This window comes from Columba livia, chromosome Z, assembly GCF_036013475.1.
Source record: "Columba livia isolate bColLiv1 breed racing homer chromosome Z, bColLiv1.pat.W.v2, whole genome shotgun sequence".
Taxonomy (NCBI): domain Eukaryota; kingdom Metazoa; phylum Chordata; class Aves; order Columbiformes; family Columbidae; genus Columba; species Columba livia.
The window spans coordinates 19,293,968-19,314,034 of NC_088642.1; the positions used below are offsets into that span (position 1 = coordinate 19,293,968).

The 20,067-nt window shown below is 44.3% G+C and overlaps 1 protein-coding gene across 11 annotated transcripts in view; it reads right to left on the reverse strand.

Annotated features, from left to right (window-relative positions):
- Window positions 1–20,067, reverse strand: part of PDZD2 (PDZ domain containing 2) — a 206,103-nt gene that overhangs the window by 36,045 nt on the left and 149,991 nt on the right. For 10 of the 11 annotated variants that reach the window (XM_065047499.1, XM_065047494.1, XM_065047495.1 and 7 more), the window contains 4 exons: window positions 19,061–19,225; window positions 5,094–5,205; window positions 2,995–3,143; window positions 2,234–2,353 (listed from right to left, as the gene is read on the reverse strand). In XM_065047499.1, coding sequence (XP_064903571.1) covers window positions 2,234–2,353; window positions 2,995–3,143; window positions 5,094–5,205; window positions 19,061–19,225 — 546 coding nt within the window. The remainder of the gene's footprint in view (window positions 1–2,233; window positions 2,354–2,994; window positions 3,144–5,093; window positions 5,206–19,060; window positions 19,226–20,067) is intronic. The other variant, XM_065047500.1, reaches the window with a different exon arrangement.

The following is a 20,067-nucleotide window of genomic DNA, read 5'->3' on the forward strand; positions in this document are numbered from 1 at the left end:
TACTGGGTGACCAGATTCACAGAATCATAGAACAGTTTGGGTTGGAAGGGGCCTTCCAAGTTCATCTAGTCCAACCCCCTGCCATGAGCAGGGACATCTTCAACTAGATCAGGTTGCTCAGAGCCCCGTCCAGCCTGGTCTGGGATGTCTCCAGGAATGGGGCATCGACCACCTATCTGGGCAACCTGGGCCAGTATTTCATCATCCTCATTGTAAGCAATTTCTTCCTCAAGTCTAGCCTGACTCTACCCTCTTTCAGTTGAAAACTATTACTCCTTGTCCTACCACAACAGGTCCTGCTAAAAAGTCTGTCCGCATCTTTCCTATAAACCCCCTTTAAGTACTGAAAGGATGCAATAAGGTCCCTGTGGAGTCTTCTCTTCTCCAGGCTGAACAACCCCAACTCTCTCAGCCTGTCCTCACAGCAGAGCTGTTCCAGCCTCTGATCATTTTTGTGACCTCCTCTGGCCCCCCTCCAACAGGTCCATGTCTTTCCTGTGCTGAGGCTCCAGAGCTGGACACAGGACTCCAGGTGGGGTCTCACCAGAGCAGAGCAGAGGGGCAGAATCACCTCCCTTGATCTGCTGGACATGCTGCTTTTGATGCAGCCCAAGATACAATTGGCCTTCTGGGCTGTGAGTGCACATTGCCGGCTCATGTCCAATCTCTCATCCACCAGCACCCCCAAGTCCTTTTCGTCAGGGCTGCTCTCAATGCCTTCATCCCTCAACCTGCATTGATAGCGGGGGTTGCCCTGATTCAGGTGCAGGACTTGCACTTGGCCTTGTTGAACCTCAGGAGGTTCACATGGACCCACTTATTGAGCTTGTCCAGGTTCCTCTGGATTATCAACTGCAAAGCAAGCTACAGAAAACACAAAGCTCCTTGCATTCCCCCGCATGGACTCAACAGTTCTTCCCACAGGTCTGTGGGGTGGGTTGTGAGCAATATGGCTTCAAAGCACTGTGGTTCCCACGTTAGCTCACCTTCCTGGAAAAGCACTGCCACACCAAAGCAGAAAGCCACCCCTTGCTATCTACCTACAGATGAAGAACCAAGGGCATACACTTGGCTTGTGGAAACACTTTTCAAGTTCCAGGTCTGCATAGAGATAATAAAGCAAATGCTACTGTACAAACTATACGCAGTGCAATTCCTAACAAAGGTAATAGCTCAAAAAGTGGGTGGAAGGCACCTAAAAGAGCAGCTGTTTGAGGTGGTTCATGATAACTAGAGTCTGCATGCTCCCAACCGCTTTGTAAATGCCTCAGAGCAAACCGCAGAAATGCAGGAGCGGGCAGCTTATCCCATGGGGACAAATATGCTAATTCTGATGAGAAAAATGAGGTCCAAAAATCAGCAAGTGGATAACGAAATATTCCCTTGAAAATGTCATGAGAGACCTGAAGCTCAGAAAACAAAGCGAGCTATAGCAACCTCGAGTCAATCTATCCAGAGAAGTCACTACTTCTAACTCTTTGCTAAACCTAAAGCACAACAAGGAATTTGTTTCCTATTTGAGCTTGAAAGTCAAAACAAGTCTTTTTAGTACAAAACATATCCACCTGATGAATTTAAAGAGTATTTCAGAAGAAGGCATGCGTATTTTTAGCACATGTAAATGACAGCTCCAATGCTATTGTGCATTGGATTAGGGAAAACAACAGACACCTAGGTTAATGCTTGTCTATTTTCCTTCAGCATTCACTCAGCTGCTATCATGCAAATGCAAACACATTATTGGAGGGAGAAAAAGAGGACTCTATGACCCAGAGAACTGAGTGCTTTCAGATAAGCAATCAACCAGGAATTTTTCTTTGGGTTTAATGCTTAATTTGCAGTGATTTTTTTTTTAATGTATCCAGATTCCACAGAGATAAAACATGCTTGTCTACAAATATGTGGGCAAACAAGTACTCTTCTGTAACTGCACCAACTTTGCATAAGCATACATATTTATCAATCTGTTATTAATATTTGATATCTTAGTAATGACCAGGTGCATCAAATCAGAATGAAAGCCACCATGCACCAAGTGTGTGACACGAATATCACTTTCCCCATATTTTTCAGGTGTTATCTTTGACATTTACCTCTGAAAATGTGATTTGTTTATCATTATTGTTATTATTGGCTAACTCTAGAGCTGCTGGAAGTCCTGGGTGTGGGAGACAACTCCTGAACACCAGCTCTTGCTACACGTGTGAAAGCAGCCTCACGCAGAAATCCTCACCTTGCCTTGTCCTTTCATCAGGACGATGTTGGAAATGATGGACGGCTGGGTCAGTCTCCATGGAGATTCCACTTGGGCAGCACTGAAGGAACGAGTAGATTTCTTCACTATATGGTAGTCCTAACAAACATCAGCAAAGAAGGGAAGTTGCTTTAATTGCTTGGCACAGGCATTGAAGTCTCATACCAGCAAAATCACATGTGTTGGGGAAGGGGAGGGGTGATCTTACACATATATTCAAAAGAATGTTCAAGGGATGAAATATTAGCTCATTACAGTCACAGTGAATCTTGCCACAGTAATTTTCCTGCATTTTGCACAGTAGGATCATTTTGTAATGTACCCATCACAATTTAAATTAAAAAGATTAAGGGTAGCCTCATGAAATACTGAAGTCCTTATCCACTTAAAAAACAAAACAAAACAAAAGATGATAACCAAACACAAAAGCCTACATCATCAAGTCATTAAAATAAAGATAAGCAAGATTTTTTTGTTGAAGTCCTCACATCTCTAGAACTGCAACTCATAAGATCAGCCTCCTGGCCACAGCAAGAAATACCCCCCACAGCATCCACAGAGTAAAACAAGTTCTCCATAGGTGGTCAAACATTCCCATTTCGGTGTGCAGGCCTGATTTCAGTCCCCATGATGTACCTACGTGGCCTTGTTTCAGTACTCTGACCTCTACGAGCTCCAAGCAGATCTCGAAGGACTGAGCACAGCCAGGTGCTCAGAGCCAGCCCTGCCTTTCCACCCACCTGTCTGGCTCCCGCCGACTCCAGCTGCTGGGGCAGAGAGTGCTTTCTTCCACCCCGGGAATATTTCACGGCTATTTCGTAACTTGATTCACCGTTTTCCACTGTCAGCTCATCGTCTTCTCCCACAGACTCCAAGCGGGATGCAGCACCTGGGCAAGACCACAGAAACAACATCCCGCAAACATCTCAGAGCTGCTTTATCCTCTCGCCAGCGCGCAATAATTGCCTCCTGTAAATTCCAACTTAAAGAGTGCCTTAAAAAAGCTTCACAGTTATCAACCGGGCAGTCAGAAGGTAGTTTTGATCATCCTCAACTAAAAACTTTTCTTGCTGTCACAGGTGTTCTATGATCATTTAGTGATGCTGAACTCCTCAGTGCTGTCGCTCATGGTAGTAGGAAAAGGGGAAGATAATTGAGCCGGTAGCTCAGGGACAGAAAAGAAATTCAGCTGTTCTCACCCAATGGTACTTGCCAGTGCACTAAGCTCTCAAGCTTCATTTATTTAAAAGACCTGACACTGTAGCAGCATTCATTTCTGGAGGTGTCATGTCACTTTGAGGGAATTTTTTCTGGAATGGAAAAAGGAAAAATGTGCCAAATAAACGCTGTTTTCTTTCCTTCTGGGAACGATCCTAGTAGTCTTAAGTAGGAGAAGAGTGCAGAGTTCATGTAAGAAACAGAATTATTTGTCTTGAAGGACATCCTTTAAGTAGCCACAGAGTACCCTGCTCCTCACACCGGGGATCCTCCAGTTCTCATTTTCTCTCAGATCTCCACAGGACCCTCAGTCACAGCAGCTCCCGCACATTTATCCTTGCTATTTCCCCATCACGCAGGGAAGGGCAATTAACTCCTATTTTACAGATGAAAGCCAAGACGCAGCCAGGCCATACTCATGCAAGCTGGATTTCATGATGTGGTTTAAAGATTAAACTAATGTTAAGCTGGAGCTGCCACAGAAAGGGGCAGCTCTGCTTTACCTTCATCTCCACTGCCCTGTCCTTCCTCTGAGGACGGGGCTCTCAAGCCATGGGCTGAGGTAGACCCAATGCAAATTTGCCCAGGAGACCCACAAACCTATTTTCCGCCACCTCCTCCTCGCCTGGAGGCTGTGTGAGCATCGTTGCCAGCGCCAGGGAGGGACGGAGCCCCTTGTCTTCACTCAGCATTAAAGCAGTTCTGCTGCCACATCCATAGGTGGAATTTGTACCCCCTGCCCAGAGGGTGATTTAAACGGCGTTGGGGTGTGGAATTATCTCTAGTTTTGAAGCTCCCCTTTGCTGGGCACACAGGCCACTGCTGCTGCACACAGCCAGGACAGGTACCTTGGCAGGACCCAGCATCCTGGCACTTCTTTCGCTTCCAAACCCTCTTGGCACCTACAACTAATCCTTTCCTGACACCTCTCCCTCCATCCTTCTAGGAGAACAGGTACATTCCTGTGTTTTCTGCCCATCTCTGAATGCAGCTTCCCTTCCTGTGCTGCATCCCAGGCCTGGGGATGCTGAGGCCCCACAGTCCAGGGGCATCAGCCCTCACAGGAGCTGGATCCCCAGTGAGCCTCCAGCACACAGTCACAGAGGCTACAGGCAGAGCAGCTCCCTGGAGCACCCTAAAAATTTCTGAGTAAATGAAAATTCAGGTGAATATAGGAGGGAGGGAGACTTGGAGAGCATCAGGGCATCAGGGAAGAGAATGTGTTTGTGCTCTGCAGACAGGTTACTCTTAGGACTTGGGGAAAAAGCAACAGAAAATTTGCAGAGTATTCACCATAATGAGTATTTTGGCAACAGAACATTGAAAGATGATCCCCACCTCAGTGTTAGAGCACGCTGAAATATATAGGGAATGCACGTGTTAAAGAAGACTGACAGAGAAAAGAAAGAACAAGAAAACAGCAAAAAAGAGAGAAGCTTCCAAAATGTTGCTTCATCTTTCTGTTCACACAGTAGTTCAACTCTTACAGCTTGGATTTTCCTTCCAAATTAAACTAATAGGCTCTCCAAAGGAAATCAAAACGATCTCACTTTCAGAAAGCTAAAATAAATATACAACATACAAATTCTAGTATTGCTATCTTTTATCTACCCGATTTTACCTTGGGATCGACTTCTGTATTTCAGTATGCCACTTCCAAGAGCTGTACTCTGGTTGTTTCCTTTGGACACTTCTGCACAAGGTGAATCTTGAGACTTCTCAGTTTCCACCCCCTAAAAAGAGTTATTTAAAAAATAAAAACTTACTTATTTGTAAACCAGAGAAGTTGATGGAATTCCTCTCAGTGTTACTAAGGAACAAAGATTCCACTGCACACCCTCTTTTTTTTTCCAGAGCACGTCATTGTTTTAAGCCAGCACACATTTCTGTAAGTCATTTTCAGCTGTGCCTTTCAACATTATGGCAGATCTTACCAATGAGTACTCCTACAGCTCAGTACAGCCAAGGATCCTCTGCAGCATGCCACACTAATGCCCCCAGGTGTCTCCCAAATCCACAGCATCTCATTCAGGTGCTTCCACGTGCATTTTAACAAATTTCTAACGCAGCTCTTATTGCAGTTTGTTCAGCTTAGCAGTATGTTCAGAGACATAGAATCACAGAATCGCAGAATCATTTTTGGTTGGAAAAGAACTTTAAGATCATAGAGTTCAACGGTTAACCCCACAGTGCCAAATTCACCACTAACCCATGTTCCAAAGAACCTCATCTCCGTGTCTGTTCAACCCCTCCAGGGATGGTGAATTTGGCACTTCCCTGGGCAGCCTGTTCCAATGCTTGACAACCCTTTCAAGAAGAAAGTTTTCATAATACTCAATCTAAACCTCCCCTGGGGCAACTGGAGGTCATTTCCCCTGGTCCTGTCACTTGGGAGAAGTCACGGGGCAGCTGTTATCTCGGCACTCCGTGCTGCGACCCCCCAGCTTCATGTCCCCAACAGGCCTGCAAGACATGGCGACAGGAGCCACCGCGCGGAGCGCTCACAGCCGGTCAATAGGAGTGCGCCCCCTCTCCCCCTCAGGCCCATTTAGATCTCAACCCCCAGGGCAGATTTATCAGCTCCTGGAAAGATGACATGAGTCACCAAGCTGCTCAGCAGCATTAAATACAACTGTGCATGGGAACAGAACATCTTCTGCAAGAGAGACGAATGAGCTGTGAAATCCACACACATGGATACACACACCCCCACATGTGTATCTGCACATATTCACCAGTTTAAGAGGTCTTGTGTAACACATTTGCATCTTTTTTCTATGTTACAAAAAAAAAACATGAAAAAGCCTCCCAAAACATCACATCTTTATAGAGAAAACCACTTTAAAATAAAGCGTTATTTTATTATTAGTGTCCAGAGCTGAATGCCGATGCACAATGGATGAAAACAGGAAATGTAACAGAAAGTTCAGAAGATTACACAGCTGAGTAGTTAAAAGCCTGGAAATGCTCAGCTCATATTTACAGGTGGAATCGCAACTCCACCACCCTGAGTAAATGTGCCGAGACAGGAGGAGTCCGCGTACCCGCCATGTTTCCAGATGCAGGTGACAACACAAGGTGACAATATAGAGCAGCACGGCCACACACACCCAGTGTCCCACTCCCACACAGTCCAGGATGAGCAGAGCTGCCCACATGCAGAGACACCTCAACCCATGTCTTGTGGAAGACCCTGGTGGCTTCCTCCTCCATTTGGTGCTTTCTCAACCAAGCTACAAGAGTCACATTTTCCTAGCTGTGCCGGGACACACTGGTCCTCAACATGTTCCACATGCAATCACTAATTATTTCACATTTTCACCCCATCACCCACCATGCATCCTCTGCATTATTACTCAGACAGCTCATAGCAAGGACAACAGAATTTCCAATACAATCATTTACTGGTTGCATTATGCTTTTCGTATACTATATAAGCTGCTGGAGTTAGTTAAAAAAAAAATAATGAAAAATCACTCAAATGACCACTCTCACCATTAAAATAATTTCTATGTCTGCTATTCAAGCTTAAAAATGGTCGAATCTTCCCCAGAACCTGCTTTGCATCCCCCAGTTCCTCTTCTCTCCAAACCGAGAAAGTCAAAGTTTATCTTTTGCATAGAGTCTAGACTTAGTGATTTCAGTTCAAAGGGAAAAAGCTTCAGCAAAATATAAAACTGGCAGATAAAAGGAAGCTGGAATGGAAACGGGTTTTTATTCCTCCCCCTTTGACATGAACAGCTACACATAGTTTATACATAGTTTGCATATTCTAGGTAGTTCTTGTTCATTTTTCCAGGCATTATAGCAACTACTTCAGAGACCACCTTAGTATCAAATGCTTTGCAGCTCACAGCTCCATGTAATCAGATTCATCCGAAGAAGAAAATAATTACATCAGCCTGGGGAAAAAAAAAAAAAAAAGTGCCTATGCTTTGGCCACCCTAATGAGGGACTCAATCCAGAAGAGATGTAAGAAATTAGGTCCAAAAACCCACCGAAGAGATCCAAACCATCAGTGATTAGGCTACAACCAAAGCATCACCAACTCTCCCTATGAGAGTAGGGGATACCCAGAAGACAACAGAAGTGTTTGGAAGTGAGCCAGGACTTTGTGGTTCACACAAAGTTACGTTGGAATTTACCATACAAGTGAAAATACTCTTTATTAAGTGAAAATATCTCCCATGTAGAAAGGTAGAAATCATTTGCACCAACACACAAAAATCACATAAATGGTGGTTTTAAAGCTGTGCTAAACAATCAGTACCCCGAGGCAGAGTTAACACTGTGATGGATAAATACTTGGAAGCATAAGGATGAAGAAAAACAAGAGGGACACCTCCCCAGGGCAGCCAGTTTTGTCAGCACGCTGCTTATCCCAACAGCCAGGGATCCGATCTGATTTTTCTGGAGCTAAGCACAACCCAGCTCGGGTACGGAGCTGCAGAGCTGGTTTGGTTTTGTGGCATTTTGTGGCAACCTGGGCAGTTGCTCCAGATGAGACCACACAACTCCCAGTCTGAAGCTGGATTGCTTCCTTCGGCTCAGAGTGCTGGGGAAAACCGTGAGTTAGTTTGCAGCCGCGTACAGAGAGATGCTGAAATCATCACTGCCAACTTCCACTCCAAGCCCAGGCTCAAAGGTGACCCATTTGATACATCTTATGTGCCTGCAACAGGGGATTTGGTTTGGAGCTTTTATTTTTTTAGCTTTCATTTATTTTGAAGGTACAACAGAAGCAAAGTACAGATGTGTTCTGCAGTATCACAGTGGTGTAAGAGGAAAAACAGGAGACAATTGCCACTCACGTTAAAACCGTGCACTCTGTTCCTTCACCTCATTGCTGCACAATCTTGGAGGCTGTAAGCCTACAGGCAGCAAACTCCACGTATCATCCACAGAAAGGCACATGTGTGCAAACATCATAACTGGGGAAAGCCTCAAGGCATTCTCAGCAGCTTCCTGAAATTACATTTTATCCAGCTTGGCTTCAGACTACACTAAGAAGTAAAAACATCTAAATTACCTATGTCTGTGTTTATTTCTTATTTTAGCAAAAATAAATTCCTGACACTAATTATAAACATATAGCAAAAGACACTCTAGCATTTGCAATGAAGCAGAAATTCTTTAAGTTGTTGAGCCTGTCTAATAAACCAACAAGAGCTTTATCCTATTCAGAAAGCACTTAGAAATCCAATCCACAAAGCTTGTGAGAACTCCCCTAAGTCATTCGTCTATAATCTTTGGCTCTGTTGTAACTCAGACAAGAAGAAAAACCCAGCTCCACCTTATCCTTCTGGCCACACGTGAAGGTATCGCTTTACTGTCTAGAGGCGGCTGCCCGGATTTAACCATGCCATTTTAATTTTCCTCACTTTCAAGGAAACGGAGCTTATTATTCCAGTTCTGTATGCCTCTTATTAAACTAAACCAATAAATCCTGCTCAACACCGTCCTGGCCTTAAGGACAAGGGGAGCTTTAACATGCACAGTAGTTTGAAGGGAGATCTAAAAATAGAGCCCATTTTGCCAGTTCATTAAGTAGCTGCGGGATCAAGCGATGGTGACATCTCAATTGATTTCAAAGGAACTGGCGCTTATCAGGGACACGCGATCCTGGCATCGCACCAGCACGAACAACTGCCCCCGGAGCCCTCGCTTGGGCAAAGCTCCAGCATCACCAGGCCCTTAATTAGGCGAGATGAGGAGCAGGATTATGAGAGTCTGCATTGTTTAACCGCAAACAGCTTGGCAATCGCCGCCGTTCTACAAAAACAAGGCGGCACGCAGGGGGATGACACAATTTAATAAGCAAAACTGCTTTTCTGCTGCCGTTGTGGCACTGCGAAGCTGCTGCCTTTCCCATAGGTGAGCATGTCTGACTCCCCACGGCACAGCGTGATGGGTTTCCCTGCTCAGGAGTGCCAGCAGTACATAGACAAGTTTAGCTGGATAGTTTGGGGGTGAAACACGTGAGAATTAGTCTGAGCTGTCTATGGCACACCAAATTCAGCCCTACTTGCACTGGCAAAGCAAGTCATAGAATCATAGAATGTCCTGAGCTGGAAGGGATCCACAAGCATCACCGAGTCCAACTCCTGTCCCTGCATGTGACAACCCCACAGTTCACACCACGTGTCTGAGGGCATTGTCCAGTCTCTTCTTGAACACTGTCAGGCTTGGGGCCATGACTGCCTTGAGTCCACCACCAAGTCCACTGCTCTTCTTTAAAACAGCAACGTGAAAGTGGAACGGCTGTGCCCCTGCACGCAGAAACCCTCCATGGGATAATTCCTCATCTTCTTTGGTCCCGACACAGCCAGAACAGCTTTTCCTTAAGCACCATGACTCCAAACATACTTATCACAGAACACTCAAATTCTGCTGTCTGTAGAACAGCTGGCAGGATGGACCCAATGAGTCTCCAAGAACAGCCAACACCAGCCCCTTCAGTGAAAGGTGCGAATCGCCCCATGTAAACCTGGCTTTAGCTGGTCTCTACACAAAGTCCTTTTTCTTAGCCCCTCAAGACTAGCTGATATCCTAAAAGCTTTAGCCTTACCAAATGTCTTGGAGATTTTCTTCGAAGATCTATTATAATTCTGATTGTCCCAGTTATTTGTATGATTATTTATTGCTTTCTGGGGCACAGCATGCATTAAGCCTTAAATGTATCAGGCAGGCAGAGAGCTCCACAAGCCCCTTTACCTTGCACAAAAAGTAAAATACCTACACTTTTAAATTAGCTCTTTTTCAATTTAATTGAGCCTATCTTCCAGATAAATTACAAAGTGCAGCACTATAATTTACTGGAATTAACACTGCAAACAATGCAGAGGACACGGATTTTCTAATCTTGGCCAGCACTGAGTCTTCCACGACTTACTGCTCTGTTTTAGGGCACACACAAAGCTGATGGGATGCTGGAAAGAGCTGGACAAGCCAGGACACACAGCATCAGGGGCTGCAGCACTCTGGGCATCTTTCTGAAACACAGCACCTCTCAAGGCCCAGGTAGCACCCTCAGCTGAACCATGGGGCTCACAAATCCAAATTAAATCCAGATCTAATTGTTTCTGCAGCAAGCTACAGGACGCACTCTTCCAAAGGGTATTGCACTGCCGCTCCCCTCTGTTGTGGAACAAACACAGAGATCCAAGTGGAGCCAGGGATGGAGGAAAAGAGGAACATCGACTCCACGTCAGAACTAACTCAGTACCTTATCTGGAATCTCAGATCCTCAAGTGTGAGGCTGCCAAGGCAGAGAGCAGCAACGCACACTGGCCAGGGCAGGCTCCATCAGCAAGGCCCCAGGAGGACTCAGATTTGGGGTATATTTAGCACCACTGGTGAAACAAAGCACCAGCCGCCTCCCCAGTAGCTCATCTGGGAATTACCCGTGCTGGTACCACTGGGTCCAGCCTGTGCTTCCTCCAGCGTGGGGGAAGGGGATGGGAACCTGAGGTCTCCATTATCTAATTATAAAGAAAGTGTTGTAAAACTCCCAGTTCATGTGTAGCAAAGAGATCAGGAAGTCTGATAAAGAGTCAAGAACTGGAGCTGCCCTATTTTCTGAATAGGAGGAAATGCCAAATAAACAAAACAAAAAGCCTTTAAAGTGGTCTCTAAGAATGCCTGGTCTACCACTCTACCAAATGCCTGCACTCAAAAGCCACCCTAAGCCTTCACTCTAACACAGTAGCTGCTAGAAAGGGCACTATTGTCAGCTTCAGGAGGCACAAAACCTCAATGGTTATTTGTATTGCTTTTTACTGAGTAGTCACACACAAACCTGCACATGAAACACAACCTGGCACTCACCAACACTGAGCCAGCAGCAATGCCTGCCCACGCACCGTCAGCCAACAGACTGGAAACGCACTGTGGAAGAGCTGAGTTGCTCTCATCTTCCAAAACACTCTACTTATTTTGTACAAGACGCACCTCAAAACCCTCTTCAATGTGTTCGATAACAGCAGCCCCAACGCACTGACCATGGCTCAGAGGATGCTGGCAGGTTCTCCATGCAGCAGGATCTCAGTTGGGCTGGCTCCAAAGACTCACTGGTGCAATGTTATATTTACGGTCAGGGCTGCAGCTAAGTAAAGTAGATTTCATTTTCAGGTTTCCAAACAGCTGCTAAAATTAGTAATCATGTTTTAAAGAGACAAAACTTTTAAAAGATCATTTTAAATAAGAAGAAATACAGGAAATGGCTAATGCAGCTAAGTTCTCCAAGAAACAGATATCACAGACAACACATGCCTTGGAAACAGTAAGATGCTCCCAGCTAAACAGTTCCCAACCCTTTTCGGACCAGATGACTCTTCTTCTGCAATATATTATGATTTTCAATAGAAACAGCTTCTAAGCTAAAGGAAATCAAACTGCATACATTTTTGAAATGGTGCACAAACAGATTATTGCTGCTTTCTTTTTCATGCTTCATCCTTTTTTCCCCCCAAACATCAAAAAGCACAACACATTTGCATGCAGTTTAGTCATCGCCCACGAGATGTCTCCATGGGCTGCAGAGAGGTCCCAGAAGATCAGACCTTGTAAAGAGAGGAGACAAACATGGAACGCAAGTTGTGTGAAAGCCAGTTCAGCTCCTCTGTTATTTTCTTTAATAAATGCTCAGCTCATGGCTTAGCACAAATCCAGAGCCTGTGCATCATGACAAACAATAAATTTCTTCTGCCTTTTTTTTCTTTTTATTTAAATGACAACCTTTTTACTCACAGCGAAAGACAAAGCAAGCAATAAACAATCCTCAAAATAAACAACTCTCCTGAGAATGAAACAAGACCTTCCTAATACCGAAGTCAACCCACAGCTGCAGTGTTCCCATGACACGGCTGGTGGACAGTTTTGGATTTCAGCTCCAAAACTACGTTTTATGTCATCCTAAGTACATGAGAGGATATGGAATACATAAGCTTTAAGTGTCTTTCATACCTGAATCAAGGATATAAAGCCTCATACGTTATATAGGCCATATTTATTAAAGCACAGCACATCTAGAATGAGTTTTAACTAAGCCCAGCCAAGACTGGACTGTGTACACACTCAAGAATTTTGCAGATAAACAAACTGCAGATGTGATGATACGACACACACACTAACTTTCAAATCCTACAGCCTTTATCATCCTTCTGTTAACGTATGTGAACTGCATGGCTGTGACAGCATCTCTCTTGTTCCTGTGCCATGAGGGGGTTATTTTTAGCTTGTCAAAGGCAGTTCATCTCCTTCAAAACTGGGCAGTTATCCAAACAGCCAAAGGAGAGACAGGCTGTACTGTATCTGTTGCTTTATGGGAAAAACCCTCATTCACAAAAACAAAGACCATGCAGAACCTGTACTGTAGATAAACTTGTGTTTTTATTACTCTGCTGACTTGGCTTTCAAATGGATCACACAGAAGAGCAAAAATTATAACCCTGGGCATTGTCTACACTGGTATTTATGGTCAAGTCAAAAAGGTTATCTTCCACCAGCCCCAGCAAGAGGAGATATTTCATAGTTTGTAGCCTGCATCACACCTACAGGGAACCCTTCAGAGTACCGGCCTCCAGGTGAAACAGTTTTCTCTGGGCTTGCCTTTAATCCAGAGGCAGCAGAAAGCGTCCCAGAAGGGCCGGGAGCCAGGCACAGGGAAGGATGCAATTGCTGCTCAGACGCTCTCCCTTGACCTGAAGAACACATTCACACTAATGTCTCCTTGACAGGTGAATTTCAAAACGTGTGAAAAACAGTAATTCAATGACACTGCCCCCCTAGGGGCCTTTCATCACTCTTCCTCCTTCCCAAATTTATGCGATGCATGCCCACACCTACCCCAAGCCCTTGTCAGTGCCACACCACCACCATCGGCCCATCACTGAACATCCCCCCGGCAATAAGATGAATCGCAATTGCTTGATTTGATGTGATTCAGATTCTGGAAACAACACAAGAAGAACAGCCACATTAGGCGAACAAGGTTTGGTGCCCAAGTATTTTGTCATTTTGCCTTCCCCAAATTCCTAACTACATTTAGTCTAAAATCTTGCATTTCCCCAGTCCTCTGGAGTCATTGTAGGACTCCACGTGTTTGCTTGGCTACAGCATGAGTGAAGGGCACTGCACAGGCACAGATGCACGGATACGCTGGACAAGACTGTATCTCAGGAAGGTACCATGCTGCCAGACTTCTATCAAACGCAGCATTTACAGCCAAGTAGCAGCTCCAGTTGTGTGGCTGGACCCTGCTCTCACCTGCCCCTTCCAAGGGCAACGTGGCAAGAGGCAGAATCCGCGAACTATTCCAGCCCTCACCATGAAGAGGAGTTATTAAACCTTTCTCTAGGACAAGGGCTGGCCACGACCTCACCTCACAGCAGCCGCTTCATCTTCTTTGCCCATCAAGTAAAGTGCTTCAGTGCAAAGCAGATTTCTGACAGCAAAAGCACTTTCTTGCTCTTTTTTTCCAGCCATGCAGTGCAGTTTGAGGAGTGAGTTGGGTTTCAGCGAACCCTTTTGAGACTAGAGCGCCCTAATGGGAATGAACACTCAAGTCCTCCAAGTAATGAGCGTTTCTCTCTGCACTCAGCACACATTTAATTGTTGAGTTATGCTTCCTGTTCCTTCTCAATGCTAATGCTTTCTCTGAAATTCTCTCCCAGTGTTTCCAGAAGAACTTTTGACCCCAAGAGTGTTTTTAAACTTATGGCATTGTTATCCTCTTCCTTATTATGCTTGCATGGCTACAGGTAATTACATATGGATTCCCCAGTAAGACAGAAAGAAAGACTCATGACAGAAAATAACTAAGCAGTCCTATGGCTCAGATAAAATATAAAAATGGGGAGGAGAAGGTGGTAAACGTGCATTTCTGCATATTCACAGAACAGGTTTATTTATCTACCTACAGCTGCACGCCTTGCAAAAAACAGAAGTAGTTTTGGGTAGGGATAAGGAAATCCAGCTCATGCAAGAAACCTTTAACTGGAGACATCCTGTTTCTGTTACTTGTAGAAGGATCAAGGCCTTTGTGGGTCACGGCCACAGCTCAAGTGAAGGTACACATCAAGAACAACAGGTCAACACAAAACAATTAAACACGAGGGAAAAGGTTTTGCTGTCTCACAGCAGAGGATCATGCAGGTGGGGATGCTGCCAGAAGCCACTTCTCCAGGGCTCACCCATGTGGTCAGTTTGGGCACAGGGAGGCAAATGGCCTGCCTCCCCCCGTTCCTCCCCAACGGTCAGGGATAACAATGACCTCCTTTCCCAAATAAGAAAATCCTCTTTTGTAAAATTCCATTCCGCATGGAATAGACTTGGCTCAGGGTCCTGCCTCCGGCATCATGAGCAGCAGATACCCAGGGGAGAGCATGAGATAAAGCAAAGTATAAGGGAATGGTCCCCAGGCTTTCCTTTTTGCCTCCAGCAACTACAGATCCAGACCCGCTGAGGCTAACATCCTTTCCTTGTATTTAGTAACTTTTTGGAATTTCAGCCCATTAATGTGAAGCTGGTCACTGAAGTCAAACACTTCAAAAATAAAGTGCTCAGATCCTCATATATTGAACAACACTGCACCAGCAGAACCAACAGCAAAAAACTTTGAAGCAACTAAGAACGGTACATGCCACTGCCTGTGGACCCCAAATCAACCACTTTGCAAATTCTTGGCCAACTTGCTTTCTCTTTAGAGCTCATTTCCGAGGTTGCTCAGCCAGCGACGCCATGACAGATTCAACTTCAAGCAACAGAAATACTAGGAAAAGTGAATTAGAGATAAAAATAAATTGTCAAAGGAAAATACTATCATATCATCCTATTTCACTCACATATAAATAATGACACTTTAAAATAGCATGTCAACTGCACATGGCAAAAATATGGATTGGGGCGGGGGGAGTTTAAAACCCCCCAAAATGCCTCAGGGCAATTTAACACAATATGGCTCTGTGGCCCAGTATTTTGTATCTGAAGTTAAGGAACATTTTGGCCCAACTAGCTCTAAAAGAAATGCACTTTAAGGATATTAAGGTAATCCTTTTCCTGCCTGGCAGCACAAGTTTTACTGAAGTCACAACTTTAAGGATGTTTCATGTTAAATGGGGCTTTACATGAGGAGACTGTATAAAAACAGAGCTCCAACTTAATTCTATTACATAATTTTTATTAATGAAGCACAACAAGTGGACTTTTCAGTAAGAGTTATAAGTGATACTTCTCTTGAATTATAATTTTCAAGTGTCACTGAACTCTCCTGCTGTGTCCTGGGGAAGCTGATTAGCTCAGATTATATTTCCCTGGCTGGAAATGCTGGAGCAGAATTTAAGAGTTTTAAAGAACTTTCTCACAGGGAAAATTTTTAACATACGTCCCCACGAGATTTAGGGTTTTTTAAATATCTTTTCACAGAACTGTAGAGTAAGCCAGGTTGGAAGGGACCTTTGGGAACCCCAGGTCCAGCCACCATCTCAAAGCAGAGACAACTTAGATCAGGTTGCTCAAGGCCTGGTCCAGCTGAGTTCCGAAACACTGCAACGATGGAGATTTAAATATATACCCTAGTTCAAAGTGATTATGTTTTGTGCCTGGTTCAGCCTTTAAGCAATCAGACATTAACAGCAAGTCCATCAAGTCTATAAATAATGGTTCAGAATATGCAGCGCTGAAATAGATTCACAGCAAAGTTGATGAAAGAAGACCTTAGACAACCCTAATAGCTCCTGCAAGCTTTGTACTATCTTCTACACTTGCTCGAGAATTAGATATGCAGTGTGCTGGTCAGCAAAGGGACAGTGAAACCTCAGCAGGTGATAAATCACTCTGAATTACTTTTTGTTACCTAACCGCCCAACACCTGATAGCATCCCTAAGTCTCTATAAAGTCCTGCACAGTCAACAAGAAAATTCATTTATCTCTTGTCAGAGGAGAGAAACTGGTGAGAAGGGTAACTCCTGGCCAGAGCTGGGTTGAAAATCAGTTTCAAATCTAGGAGGTCTGATGCTTAAACTGAGACCACAGTCTCAGTTACATGGCCCAGATGTGGAGTACAACCCACCCTGGAAGTCTAAAATGATTATATTTGTACTAATTAAAAATGGTCCAGCTTACTTCTTGCTTTGAGCATCAGTCACACTGTCATCCCTTATCTACAGTACAAATATAATGGAATATACGTGAGAAAAAGAGAAGTAATGTGAGTATCATCAAGAGAGTGGGAGCAGCAAAAAACCAGTATTTTCCAAAGCAATTTGCAGTAATCTATATAACTATATAGGTGCATATATATATATATATATATATACACATAGATATATACACACACACACGTATATATATACAGGTATATATATATATATATATACACACATATACATACATACACACACACTTAAATAAAATCAGGTCATGTTTCATGTTCATAGTGACCTTGAAATCAGCTTCTAAGCTTTGCTATGAAAAAATCCCCCTCATCTTGCCAGGTGAAAGAAAGCCATGTGTGAAGTTTATCTATTTACCATACCTGTCCTGCCGGGTGGCACGCAGGATTTGCACAGCCCAGCTCAGCTCAGGCTGCCCTGATCTGATGAAGATGGATCAGGCTGTGGGGGCAGACAAGGAGCCTACGTGGTACAGAATGCCCACGCCAGGTTGTAGAGAGCCCCGTCTGCACTCCTGAGGCTGAGACGGCAATTATGTGAGGAATGCAAAAACATCCCACAATTTGGTTTAGAAGAGGAAGGGTTTCATGTGCAGCTCAAGCGAAAAAAAGAAGAGGTCCTGAGAGTCACCAGCAACTTACAAAATCCCTCTGAATTACAGCCCCTCCAACAAAAAGTTAATAGAAACAGAGAAAAGAAGAAGACGACGAAGATGAAGAAGACGACGAAGATGAAGAAGACGACGAAGATGAAGAAGACGAAGACGAAAAACTTCTTACTATTCTTCTAATGTGTTTATTGTACTAAGATTTCTGTGATTTCCCCTCCATCCCCCAGGGATGCGCTATGAAGCACAGAGCTATTGCCGTCAGGGGAGAGAGTGCCAGACAGGCCAGCACATCAATCTGGCTCTCCAACAGGCTGTCACCACTGGGCAGCACTGGGACGGGCATCGGGGCAGGCTCCAAACCCAGGTCCATGCTGAGGGTTCTGGGCAGGCTCGTGGAGCTGGGTCTTCATGGTGGTGTGAACCCCAGCTACCTCGAGTTTTCCCTAGCATTATATTAATCTGAAAAGGAAACACCTGATCAAAACAAAAAAGCCATCGCTGAAAAGCAGGCAGAGCCTTTCTGGCAAGTCAGGAGCAAAACGGTGGCAAACAGCCCCTGATGTGTGCCAAAAGAATCACTGGAACACTGGGGAGATGCATCATGAAGCCACATAAAATTAAGTTTTGGGAAAACTGATTTTTATGTTTAAGCGCTGCTCACTTACCGCCTCATGAAAAATTACCAGAATTTGAAACATGATATATGGAAGAATGTAAAGTATTTTGATAGCCAAAAGAATTCTTAGGTGCCCACTCAAGTTAGCACACAAACACTACACCATCATAAGCACGCTAAACATCCCTCATTTATTTGTTTTTCCCTTCCTCCTCCCAGAAAGGCACCCTGGCACACAGAAGAGAAGACAATGCAGAAATAACAAAACTTGTCACAGTGAAGAGACGCGTGAGAGCGAGGACTATTATAAGCACAGGCTCAAAGAAAGTCAAAGATAACAGGCAGGTATGAAGAACAGCACCAGCTGGACTACAGCGTAAGACTTGTCTTTTGCTTAGAAAAGACTAAGTATAAGAATACAAAATAAAAAAAAAAAAATAATCACCAAACCAGTATCACATCTGATCCAATCAAAGGTTTAAGAGATTTATTATAATTGCTGCAGAAAATAGGGGGAAAAAGACAAGAAGAGAAAATAAAAAAAATAAAAGCTTCAAGAAAATCTACCTGCTTTTCCTTGCTGGAAAATCAGCCTCCAAGCTCTTTAGAGTAGCAAACACCATTTTATTCTTTGTCTGTACAATACAACACAGGCACAGAACACCAATGAAGTTTCAGAGAGATGCTACATTACAAATAAATAATAATAATCCACTTAAATCTCTGCTTAATGCAGCCCTGAAGGGAATGCAAGTGAGATTATCAACTGGCAGCATTTATTCAGCAGAACTTTAGTTATGGTTCACAGCCAGAAATTAATATCCCTCTCCCTAAAAGTGTCTGTTGGTTTCAACACAGCAAATGAAAACTTGGAGACTTGGATCATAAACAGTTAAAGAAGTTTAGTTACAAAAGGAGGGGAAAGAAGAGCGTGTTACCACATAAGCACTGAGAGACGCTTTGCACCACATCCAACAAAAGCAGTGGAAGTGGGTGGAAAACAATCCAACGGCAGAGAGAAAAACAAAACAGTGATTGCTTGGAGGACGCAAGAGCTTCTGCTCCCTGTGCTGCTGCTTTGTTTGCCCCACCCCAAGGACCTTCTCCATGTCAGGCTGCAGGAGAACGTGAGAGATGCAAACAGGCATCAAGGGAAAGAGTAAAAACGTCACACCAAAGCCACACTTACAGCGACCAGTTTTTCAGGAGATACATTCACTCCCTTCACATCTTCTTCTGGCTCTTCGTTTTCTTTATTGTCAGTACAAGAGACAGAGTCTTGGACTGAGCACGTGCTAAGCAAGTCTGGCAAACTGGTAGACGGGTACTTCAGAAAATCCCCTTCAGCAGATTCCTACCCGAGAGACAACAAAATATGTTACTTTGCATGCAGAAAACCACCACAGTCACGGTGAAATTTCTCTGTTTCACCTGCTCAGTGAAGGCTCCCCTCAATACACACTTTCATGTGCTCCAACTTTAATTGTCCAGTTATAAAAAGCAGACCTGGTTTTAAAGTGCATATATAATAAACACAGGCCAACACACATCTAAAACATCCAGATTTCATAAAGGAGAATTTAAAATAAATGTTTCCCCAGCAGCCCACTCCTCCCCTCTTTGAGCTCATTAAATGTCACTGCAAGCAGACTCAAGAGTTTATAGACCTCATTACTCATTTCATTGCATCCCAAATCACACCCTGTGCTCCTGCTCCCTCGCCGCGGACGTTCCCTTCACATGTTTATTTATCTACATGTAGAAGAATAAAACACTGACAACCTTACTTAGGAGAACAAAATGAAAACTGACCCACCAACCCTCTACCAACTCAGTTGTGACACTTCAGGATCTGTTTCCAGTCTTTGGCACAATTTTCATGAGGCAAACATGTGCGTCAACCAAAAGGAGTGGCCAGACAGACTCACATTTTATTGCTTTCAGAACGAATCCTGTGCCCAGAGTGCTCACCTGGCCAAATTGTGAGGCTGTGTTCCCATTCCAACAAATACGCTCAGAGGGAGCTGCTGGGGAACACTTCACTGATTTACACCTTTTCTGAGACTGCCTGAAATACGGCTCAGGCTGGGTTCCCCCCCGCTTGCCTTTCCAAGTCCCTCTCCTGGGGACATGAAAACTGTCCCAACGCACACAGTGCAGGCCAAACAGATTCAAAGCCTGATCAGGAACGTGAAG